At 42.3% G+C, this 12,460-nt stretch overlaps 1 protein-coding gene across 6 annotated transcripts in view; it reads left to right on the forward strand.

The window, feature by feature from the left end:
- The first annotated feature begins 7,576 nt into the window (after positions 1 to 7,576).
- pde4dip (phosphodiesterase 4D interacting protein) overlaps positions 7,577 to 12,460 on the forward strand; it is a 106,323-nt gene continuing 101,439 nt past the window's right edge. For 2 of the 6 annotated variants that reach the window (XM_080730269.1, XM_080730270.1), the window contains exon 1: positions 7,578 to 7,717. In XM_080730269.1, the coding sequence (XP_080586395.1) occupies positions 7,665 to 7,717 (53 nt within the window). In that variant the 5' untranslated portion in view covers positions 7,578 to 7,664. Of the gene's footprint in view, positions 7,718 to 12,460 lie in introns of all 6 variants that reach the window. The other 4 variants (XM_080730274.1, XM_080730273.1, XM_080730271.1 and 1 more) reach the window with 3 other exon arrangements.

Raw genomic sequence — 12,460 nt, forward strand, 5'->3', positions numbered from 1 at the left:
TGCTGCAGCATACATGGTGAATTCAGCACTTAACTTGCCCAAGAACAATGGGCCTCTGTAGTTGTGCAGCAGCAAGCTCCAGTTGTACTTTAGACACCTAAACAACCTCTGGTGAGGGTGAGTCCAGTGAAGATGTGGCTGAGGAGCACATCAATGTGATGCCAGCACCCAGACAAGAGCAGTGGTCTGTAGGATGCTGTGAGATTGCCTGTGTTTGATGAAGTGGTGTCGAATACCATATTGACAACCTGGTCGGCACAGCACCAGCCCTGCAGTAGTTTGCATGTCAGCCTGGCGATCATCTCTCTGCACGCCTCGTCTTTCCCCTTTGTGGATGGGGCACACTAGATGCTGCCCCTGGCACTCCTCAGCACCAGCTGATCAGCAGAATGCACTTGCGGATGCCATCTTGGAGCACAAACCAGTTAACCTCCCAATGCGAGCCACAGTAGCACTTTGGCACTGGTTTCTGTAAGCCAAAGTTTCCAGTCCTCTCACCGGCCACCAGGTTAGCCGACCTTGCAAACCCAGACTGCTGGTTTGGTATGCACCAGTTGCAAATCGATACAGCATTTCTTCCACTCAATGTAGAGGATTGGGGTACCAGTGCATCATTCCAGGCAGTTGTGGTGAATGTGCGTGCCATCAATGTTGTGAATGACTGTGCCGAGCGAGGGGTCAAACTCACATCAGACTTTGTGGCAGCAGCCAAGTGAGCAACACCTTCAGAATGTGCTGCAATTAGTTGAGCATGACTGCCGTGAACATCCCAATCTTCGCTCCTACAAGCGCAAGCTGAACAAAGTGAATGACTAGGACAATATTTCAATATTTTCAAACATTTTTCAGTGACTTTCAATGAAAATATAAATGTTTCTTCTTGATAAAACACCTTATCTCTTGGCAGAAATACCTCCTCACAAACTATTTGTTGTATTTTTTGGAAATTGCCATGTTATGTTATCAAGAAATGAGAGTTCTAAAAGCAGCCGAAATGTCACTTAACTAGGACACTATTTCAATATTTTCAATCATTCTTCAGTGAATTTCAATGAAAATATAAATGTTTCTACTTCATTAAACACCTTTTCTCTTGTAAGAAACACCTTCTCACAAACTATTTGTTGTATTTTGGAGAAATTGCCATGTCATGTTATCAAGAAATGAAAGCTCTAAAAGTAGCCGAAATATCACTTTTCCCTAAATTTGACATGCTGCGTTGCACCTCTAACTATGAATGAATTTTCCCCAAACTTTGCTAAAATCATTTGTATAGACAGTGGAACAAAGTTCTAGATAGAGTGAAATGAAATTTTGACGTTAAATTTTTTGCATTGAAATTTGATGCACCCTAATATATATATATATATATATATATATATATATAAGAAATGCTATCTAAATTACATGTACTGTATGGGCATTGAGGATAGGCAAGTGCTACGGTAAGTGCTATGGGCCAAGGTGGAGTCTGAAGAGGTGTCTTCAGACCACGGCGGAAGCTAGGTACAGTAGTGAGTCTGCCGTTCTAACTGCATCAGGGAGTTTATTCCACACTTTGGGGGCCAGGAGGGCGAAGAGTCTAGGACGAGTGGTCAGTAGATCGTTGTCCTGGGGTAAATATACTGTATTTCAAGAGGAAATGTGGACATTTACTTTAAAATGTTCCCTCACTTACAGGTATAGTTCAAGCTCACCCAAAATTCACACTTCAGTCATTATCTCACTTAGTGCCAATTGAAACACAAATGTCTTTGTTCCCTGTTGTCTGTATGTGCAATACTCCTCATTGCAGCCTTCTCCAAAACAACTGAAATCACTGGTGACCATCTTGAGAGTTACAAAAAGGGTGAAAGAGAACAACACAATTACTCCATACAGCTTGTGCAGCATAATCCAGTAGAACAAAAACATAGTGCTAATAACTTCACTACAGATGTTGTTTTTGAAAATGCTTGTGCATGTGCAACCCAGACCACAGGTGTGTAAACACAAAAGTGACAGAGATTTTGAGTTCTTGTTGAGTAGACTGTGTACTAAATGAGTGGTTCCCAAACTTTATAGCTCCAGACCCAAAAGAGACATTAATTTGATGTGTGAAAATAACAGATCTTCAAGCTCAGCTATTTTCACTACTTGGAACTGGTCAACAATGACTTAAAGCTATACTGTGTAAGTTGCTCAACTAGTGATCAGAGCTGTATAGTAAACCGCGGTCGTGTCCGCGTCGTTTTTCGCCGCGGACCGGGCCTCTCGCCACCGCGTCCGCCTGCAGCTCACCGAGATCTATCTTTAGAGGGGTCCCTGGTTCCTGTGCGTTCAGGCATTCCGGAGAAACTGACTCATTCACCCGAGTATGTTGTTGTTATGTTGAGGCAAGCTACTTCCTGAGAAGTCAGCAAGATGCGCCTGTGATTGGCCGGTAGTGTACCATGTGTTTATGATCGGCGATATGATTGGCCAACGTATACACATGATGCAGATAACGTCATTTTGCCGCGAAATTCTCCCCCCCTCACGGCTCATAGAAAACATATAAAGAGAAGGCTTTAGAAGCTGAAATTAACGGAGTGGGGGTTCTAAAACTTTAGCGATTTAACAGTTAGGACAATTTTAAGATTTGTTTTATAAAAAAAGTTACATGGTATAACTTTAAGTTGTTTTGGAGAATGTGTTTTGTTTTCAATATTCAAAACACTTGTAGAAGTACATTGGAATGCTTATAATCCCCATTCACCCCTTCTAAAAATAGTGGGTAGAACCTGCTACTTGAACCTGCTATTGTTAAAATGCTGTTCAAATTCTGTGGTACCAGCAACCGGACGGCAGGAGCAGTTGGTGCCCATGTGTGATTGGGGTCCTGTGTAATGGCGATGGTCTTCCGACACATGTTACGAAATATGTCCTAGATGGATAATTGGATATAAGTGCACACCTCTTATTATTTTCTGCCATCCTCACAACCTTCTGGATGGCTTTCCTGTCTTGTGCAATGGAACTGCCATGCTACACAATGACAACACCCATCACTCTCTATGGCGCCACGGTAAAAGTTCACAAGCCACTGTGTGCTTACTGTATGCTGCATTTCCTGAGCCTTCGTAGCCGGTAGAGGCCCTGGTGTGCATTCTTGATCAGGACCTCCGTGTTGTGGGGCCACTCTAGGTCGTCAAACATCTGTGGTCCCACGAAACGGACACAACTGATTATTTCTATGGGTGTACCATAGGCTGATAGGGGAATGGGTCCCTCTGTGGTTTCTGAAGTCCACAATGATAGTCTTGCTATCATTCAGTGCAAACATGTTCCCCTTTCACCAGCTCAGCAGCTGGACTACCGCAACTCTGTACTCTGTCTCATCATCGTTGCTTATCAGGCCAATAACTGTGGTGTTATTGGCAAACGTGATGATCCGGTTGTTGCTGTGTATGGCTGTACTGTCTTGCATGAACGGAGTACAGAGAGTGCAGCTCAGGCAGCAGCCTTGCTGGTCTGGGACAGTACGACTGAATTCCCATGTGGGATCATTAAAGGTCTTATCTTATCTGTTGGGGACCAACTTGGATAAGGTGTTGCTACCAATCTTCACTACTCAAAGCCTCAGCATCAGGAAGTCGATGATCCAATTGCAGATGGGAATGCTCAAGCCAAGGTCCCTCGGTTTTAGGACTAGCTTGGAGAGACTGGTTTGAACTCATCTTACAATAAATGCGAGAAATCTCTGTGAGTATGTATGTGCCCCTCGTATCTCGAGAACCGTTCGTCCCATCGGCTTCAAATTCGGCACGCGCGTTACCCGCCGTAGCACGGAGTGCAGTGCCCGGCCTCGACCAGACCCGATACGTGGTTTTCCGGAAGGTTCGGAATCTCCGTATGTGGAGCTGATGTCTGACATCAGGGTTTTCCAGAACCGGCACTGTGTCTGCAACACAGTCACTCAGAGGCACAGACAGATAGCCTACAGAGATCTCCATAACAGGCATAAAGGGACACAGACAGACAGATACAGAGATCTCCATATACAGGCATAAAAGGGACACAGACAGACAGATACAGAGATCTCCATACTCGTGCGGCCGAGCTTCTAGTTATTATAAATTCCCAATTCGCTTTTGCAATGTATTTTGGCAGTTTTTATGGCTTTTCTGCGGTCGTACTTGGCCTTCTTGTAGAAAGAGTCCCGTGATTTGAACGCTTTACTCCATTCCCTTTGTGGACAAAGAAACTTCATCTTTATAATATATCAAATGGCATGGGGATGAGTAGATAATGACAGAATTCCTTTTTTTGGGTTAGCTATTTCTTGCTGAGTGGATGACGCATGAAAGAAGGTTCTTTCTGGAGGATTCAATTCCCCCGAAACACACTCAGTAGTCACATGTGGGTTCTTAGATGGGGTTCTTCAGCACTACAGCTCCTCTGGACGCAGGAAGGAAGCCAGATTAAGGGATTGATGAAACCTCTGACTGGGTGTTGCATACGGACCACTATGACAGTTTCAAACAAACAGCATGGTAAACCGATGGGGATGGTTGATTATTTTCTGGTAACGTCCCAAGGCTACATATGTACAGTAAGTGTACACAACACATGCAAGCCTCGTGCATGCAAGCAATCTTACTCAACGCTGCACGTGTCCACACAGAACACAAAACCTACATGTGCATGCACTCATAACAAGCACATGTGCATTCTGCATATACACAAGTAAATACACACACACATGCAGACTCTTGCACTGCAGTGGCTACTGCGTGACTCATGGTTTAGTTAATTGGAGTGCACTGTGAGTATCTAACCTCAAGATTATCATTAAACTATTCATTCTCTCACCCTCTCTCACTCTTGCTATGTGTGCTTCTCTCTCTCTCTCTACTGTTGTTCTCTCAGTCTTTTCTGTCCAAGTGCCTCTCTGTCTCTTTCTACACAGTATATCTTACTTTTTGGCTGTCCATCCATCTTTTCTCTCACTCTACCTTTTCTTTTGTCTGTCTTCTTGACAGTGTTTACATCCACATTGTAGGACAGTGTGCCAAGTTGACTAGGCCTTGAGTTGGAGACAGCGAGCTGTGTGCATGTGCGTGCACGTGCATGCTCCACAGTATACAGGCTGCAGCTGGAGCCATCATGATCTCTGCTGAATATAATGACGAGCTCCATTGCTCAAACACAGAAAACACATTGGGCCCATATGTATTGAGACCAGTAACTTTATTCACATCACTGTTTGAGTAAATAAAGTGTGTGTGTGTGTGTGTGTGTGTGTGTGTGTGTGTGTGTGTGTGTGTGTGTGTGTGTGTGTGTGTGTGTGTGTGTGTGTGTGTGTGTGTGTGCAAGCGTGCATGAAAGCGTACGTGCATGTTCACAGGCATTTAGGAGTGCATGTGTACTGTGAGTGTATTCATTATTCATACAAAAAGCACCCCTTTTTCGTCACTGAAAGGCAGTGAACAAAAACAACCTATTAAGATGTTGTAGTTCAAGATTTGGCCACCAGGGGACATTAAAGCAATAGTTGGCACTAGTGACATTCTAAACAGGACCATTTGCTTTGCTGAGTTCCAAGGTTTGGAGGACAGCCTGGGATAGGTTTCAGATAAATACGTCTGCCTCTGCAGTGCAACAACACAACAGCTGCCATCAATATTCTTATTGTCATTCCTTGTGAGTTCAGGGCTTTACTCTCATTTACTAAATGAGCCGGAAAGCGCTGCCTACGACACACAATGACTGGAACATTTGTTCATTAGGATGTAATTTTAGACAGAAGAATCCGTCTTTACTGCCATTTGTGCACGGCTGCGTGCATGTGTGTGTGTGTAAGAGAGAAAGACTGTGTGTGTGTGTGTGTGCGTGTGCGTGTGCGTGCGTGTGTGTGTGTGTGTGTGTGTGTGTGTGTGTGTTATTTAGCCTAAATTAATTTCTTTGTGTTACACGTCTGCAGGCGTTTGGTTTATTTTTAACATCCCTTCTGCAATAATGAATCGTTTTCATGCTCACACAATACTTTTTAAGCATTTTTAAAGTGGAATGCAACCACTAATTAAATATAGCTTACAACTACAGTTAGGTAATTAGCTGCTCATAGAAAGTTTTGTAAGAACTTTAGGCTAAATGTTGAAACATGGACTCCATGAAATAGGCCTAGCACTTACTGTATGCTGCCTGCTTGTCAGCTGTGTCATCATTTGACTACATGAATAGTAAGCATTACTATTCACTACTTGTCTGATTTATTTCCTGAATATTCAATCAATGGCCCATCAGTTAACTACAGTATTGCAGTAGATGGACTTAATCCTGCAGTATACTGTAGGCTACTACATAATAGTGGCCAACATGCTGTTTTTGATGTTGGTTATTCTAGAATCTAGATAGAAGCAATATAAATTGGTGAGGAAATGATGAGCCCCAAATGTTCAGTGATATGGTATCTGTCTGTGAGCATAAGGTATTCAACCAGCACTTTAATTTCCCTTTTTGTTTTTCACAAATCGACACATTCAAGTCAACACATGCTGACATATTCACATTCACACTTCATACTGAAGCATTAGCCTGGTAAACCATCGAACTAATTCACAATATTCCAATCATGCGTGCCATAATTCCACACTATATGTTCATAAGATGTGACTTGCTTAAATTGGAAACACATTATTCCATGAAGAAAACACAGAGTTGTTCAGGTTATATCCCAAACACATCAATAATATTCACTATTCTTTGTGCTAACACATTTTCAGGAAGACAAAAAAGATCAATTCAGGGCCTACCTCAATATTGTTTGGGTGAAATAACTAGAGGTTGATTAAATGAGATCATAAAATGTTACATTGAGAAAGAGTAGGCTACTTGACAGGAAATGCATGACATTCGTTGATTTGGTGTTTTTTTGGGGGCCTACATCAAGTAATATGCCTATAGACTAAATAGCCTACTATATAACTTAGTCTTAGACTATATGTTTTGTTTAATCGTGGTTTCATAATTGAAACAGTGCCCACTGTACCTGTGATATCCTTCAGTCTCTGGAACTGGGGCTGCCAGACAGGAATCAGGATGCAGTGCTTTTCATGAGAAGGTGGATTCGGGAATGTTGAAAGTGATGAGGGTGATGTACCGGTATGATGTTGGAAAGTGCCGAGTAGTAGGCTACTACTTCTTTAATGTATAGACTATTGGCCTATATAAACAAAATAACATGGTGTGCACTGCACAGTGCAATTAACACATAGGCTAAAGCCAAAAATAAAATCACCTTTCGATTCTGATGCTAAGGCGCCTAGCATCCCGTGCGCACTTGGGGCGCGTGCAGGACGCACTCCAGGGGCCTCCCATAGAGTTATTATCGGGGGTTCTCCCAGGGTTCACACTTTCATCTCCACACACACGTGCACCGAGGCAGCTCATCTCCTGGTCTGCCGCTGTTGATTGGCTCGCGGGGGGGCTTCTTGTGTCAGCTGCCGACCAATGAGCGGAAACGGGAGCGATGCTCCCGTTTTGAGTTGCCTCGCGGATTCCAAAAGGTATTCGCTTCGGTTATTAGAGTAGTCTATGCATGCTGTGTCCGGTGCAGTGATTTGGTTGCAATTGGATGGACGTTTTGACAGATGGACGCCGCCAGGTGTGAGGATTATTTGACCAGCGTATTATTTTAACGGATGGAGTGGAGCCGAGCATCACAAGACCTGTCATCATGGAGAGGGGAGGAGAGGTAATATGTCATCATCATCATCATCATTATCATCACCATAATGCATTATAAAGTCCTACTGCGGTTAACTGTTCAATTTAAAATCAAAACATCATGGTAATGGTATGGCTTTATATGTTGTGTTACCGGTATTTTATTTTATGGAAATGACGTCGCTTGTTTTATGACGTTTAGCTTGCTGTTTGCTGCTTTCATTACAGACACAGACAGCATTGATAGGCTACTCACTGCTGACGTTTTTCTGCCATTTACCTCCACCGTTGTCTTGTCAACTATTGAGTTCATCTCACAAAACTAGTAACTGTTCATATTGTCTGGCTATGCATGCTGGTCGAAAAATGGCTGGGATCAGTGGGATGTCTCGTCTGTGATATCAAAATAGGCTGTTTCCTGTGCAATATCGATTTATTTAAAGGTCCTGGGGCGAAGCACTCTTGTTACTTGTTTGTATGGTGAAACTAACTGACCGCCACGTGAACCAATATGACATTTGTTTTGCAATATAAAACATTCAGTTGGAGGGTAGGAAAGTCTGATGATGCGAGGTTAGTTAAGGGTATTGGATAAATAAAATAGAGCAGTCAGTGATGAGTCACTCACATTGTTAACTTTCTGGTGGAGTCAAATGAGTTTAAGCTGAGACATTCATTTTAGTTACTTTGAACACGCCACGCAAACACCTACACAATACACAATACACAACAGACGTTGTATCCTAGTTACAGCAGAACATTTCTTAGAAAACCAGGCTTGCTTGAGCATGTTCTTGCTCAATAATGCAACAATAATATACTCATATAAACACTCACCACTTGAAGCTGCCCATTACAAACAACACAGTGCACAGAGCAGTGAGCACACTGTATGCACAGTGCACAGTTGCACACACAATTTTATGTGGCCATCTCATCTGTGTCAATGAAGACAGGATGTATCTGAGAATAGGCTGTCATCTCCATGTGTATGAACTAAATCCCCCTCTGTCAGGCCTGTCTAAAGATAAAATAACCAGCCTGCTCTCCCTGAAGGTTTTCAAACTGTAGCCTATATTAAAGTTAATTAGTGATAGTGTTAAAATATTAAATTATAGGTCTAGATTCCTTATGATTAAAGCTCTACAAGCTATTTTCGCAGAATGTTCACTTATTTTCACAATAGGGACACTAGGGTTCAAGTGTTTAATTCAGTTGTGGACAAAATACAGTCGCCAATGTTTCATAATATCCACTGTGTGGGGGCTATGCCAGTCATAGCACACAGTATTGACCAGGCAGCAACAATAGATTTATCAGTGCTGGAAGTGGTTCTATGTTAGCAGAGATTGAGCATTGTTTGTCTAACCCAAGCCATCCTGTCCTGTACTTTAGCCTAGTTAGCCTAGTGCAACATCCTCAGTGTTCATTTAATCCGTAATGGCCACTGAGGATACTGTTTGTCACAAACTACCTCAACTTGCCTACGTACTGTATCTGCTGACCTCCTCCTATCACGGTCACTGCACTCACAGCGTTGTGTCACACAGCAAAGAATTATGCAAACCTTACAGATAAGTGCAGCCACCACCACCCCCCATCCCTTGACCAGGCCACCCACAAAAACACTCACTCTCACTCAAACCTCAGCCATCCAAAATTAAAATGATACAACATTCACAATAACTCACACACAGACACACGCACGCCTACATGTGCGACTGCAAGCATGCACGGCACGCACACATGCATGCACACACACATGCATGCACACACACATGCATGCACTTCCTACTTTTTGGGAAGTCCAGCAATAAAAGTGAATTACAATAAATGAATGTGCTAAAGACAAAAGCATGGACCAGTTTTTATGACATGAAGCTTCTTTGGAGAGTTTTTATGGCATACAGCATGGCTCTGCAGCAGGCTAGCCGTCTATGAGGGTGTGTCTGTCTGGAGCTAATGTCACAAACCGCTGAAGCGATCAGTGCTCAATTTCTTGTGCACAAGACCAGTAGCCCACAGAAGTACCTCCACATTCTTTTAACATACCATTATGCTGAAAATGTTTTTAATTATTTAACTTTGGGTTTATAATGTTTATTAAAGGATCCCATTAGAGACTCGTGAATCTAGCCTCTAGTCTGAATCCTGGGCGTCCTGAACAAATGGTTTTATAATGGAAGTCATGAAGAGACCCACATTGGAGCCATGCTGTTCCCACAGGGATCCCAAGATCCACATGATTAAATATTTATGATCATCTGACATCATGATAAAAAGCTGTCATAGTAATGTTTGTGATATTGTTTTTACTATTTTACTATTGATTTGACTATTACTGTATCACCACACTGATTTGCTGTAAGGGTAAAAAGAGCAAAGCACAGCAATTTCTTTGGCAATGCCTTCTTTCTAATTGCATTCACATGTTGTGATTTTTTTGAGTAGAATTCAGATTTAGATCATACGCACATTTTTAGATTGAGACACAATCCAATTTCCATTACATTCCCATTATACGGACATCATGTTTACTTTATTTTGTGATGACATTGTATATCTCAGGCCCATGGCCATGCGCACACATTGGATGTGTTAAAAGGCACCCATTAGCAGCTTGTAAAGACATGACAGAGTTAATTAGATAGTTACATCTCTCCCAACTTAGGATGGAAGGTATACAAGCCCTGGTTCCAATCATAAGAGTGGCAGAGAGAAACTCATTGAGAGACAGAGGAGTGTGTGAAGAGAAAGAAAGAAAGAAAGAAAGAAAGAAAGAAAGAAGTGGCCTTTACCTCCTTTTTTTTTTAAAGATTTGTTTTGGGGCTTTTTATGCCTTTATTTGATAGGACAGTAGACTGACAGGAAAGAGGAAACGGGGAGAGAGACGGGGAATGACATGCGGCAAAGGTCGTCTGGATCGGGAATCGAACCGGCAACGCCAGCAGGCATCATAGCCTAGTATGTGGTATGCGCCTTGACCACTAGGCCAGCGGGCACCCCAGGCCTTTAACTCCTTGACAACTAGGCCACACAATATACAGTGGATCTCTTGTGTTATACTGTAATGACGTTAGATAACATTTGGCCTGCAATTAGACAGTTATTACATCTCTCCCAACTTAGGATGGAAGGTAGTGGCAGAGAGAAACTCATTGAGAGACAGAGGAGTGTGTGAAGAGAAAGAAAGAAAGAAAGAAAGAAAGAAAGAAAGAAAGAAAGAAAGAAAGAAGTGGCCTTTACCTCCTTGACAACTATAGGCCACACAATATACAGTGGATCTCTTGTGTTATACTGTAATGACGTTAAATAACATTTGGCCTGCACATCTGCAGACAGGTTTGGAAGTACTAGGCTCTAGTCTTGTGGTGGTGGCTCAACGTTCCCTGTCTCTCACATTGGCCTGTCACTGCAGCTGGTGGAGAACAGCTGTACAAACACTGAGGAGAGTGAAATGGTCAGTTTTTGTGATTTTGTGAGCTAGTTTTAGTTTATATTTGACAGCAAATTTTGAAAGATGATTGTATTTTGTTTAAAGAATGTTGTAACAAGTTATCCTTGCTTACATATATTTCCTTTTAGTATTAGGCCTATCATTGCTGTCCGGCCAAAACCAGCTAACTAAAATGTTGAGGTTTTAGATGTTTAAAAAATATATATATTATTATGTTATAATAAGTGCTATTGAACACCTTTACATCTGTGTGTTGGTTTAAAAAATATTGAACCAATCAAAAGTAGTAAAAAGAGCTTTGGCCAAAAATCTCTTAAATCCACATAAGCTGGATGTTTTATCATTTCCAGATTTTTTTTTTAATTTTGGAGTTAGCTGGTTTCTGCCCAACAGCAGAGATTTCTTACTTCACACTTGCTTTGGCAATGCAATCTCTTGCTTCTCATGCCAATAAAGCCCCTTTGAATTAAATTGAACGGAGTGGAGGAAGGAGCGAAGGAGAGAGAGGCAAAGGATGGGGGAAGCAGTAAACCTGAGGTAATTAGAGGGTACAGTGTGGTGTCTGCACTGTGTAGACACCTTTACCACCCCCCCACCCCTTCCTCTCTGACTCTGTCCTTTATTATGTCCCACCCATTCCCTCCCTGATTCACCCATTCCATCGCTTGCCTGCTCGCTGAGACATGGAGTTATGGAAAATGCTTTTCACAAGCTTCTAAAGTGGTCGCATCTTGCCTTCCGAGTTGGTATCGAAGTATTGCTCAAGTGTTGCTCAAGCCACACAAAAACGTACAGTATGGTTGATTCAGCCAATAATAGTTTCCGGTTGAATGGCACGGGGAAACTATTATTGGCAAAACTTGTTTGTCTTCAATTTACAGAACAGAGCAGGGATTGTGGGATGAGAAAGGGGAGTGGAAGTGGTGAAACAAAAACATAATGATTGATTGATGCTTCACTGCGTCATTAGAGCACTGAAGAAGAGTTGAACCCAGTTCAACGCGTCATGCCCATCACACACTGGCAATTGTCAGGCATCAGTTTGTAGCTATGTCACTCGCTTCCATTGAAAATGAAATTACTTGGATTTTGGTTATGGACCACACTCAGAGCACTTGTTTTTGTCAGAAATGACTACTCCTGGCCTAAACAACCCCTGTCCAGTTTTAGATTTTAGATTTGACAGAATCTGATAATTGAGGTTAGCCCTACAGGATAAACAAAGAACATGTCCAGTAATAACAATGAGTTGCACCTCCCCTCATGGCCCATGCTATTCACACCAATTTCCTCAGATTTGTAATGACCTTGCTT

Source organism: Nannobrachium achirus (genome assembly GCF_963921795.1).
Source record: "Nannobrachium achirus genome assembly, chromosome: 1".
In the NCBI taxonomy this organism is placed as follows: Eukaryota; Metazoa; Chordata; class Actinopteri; order Myctophiformes; family Myctophidae; genus Nannobrachium; species Nannobrachium achirus.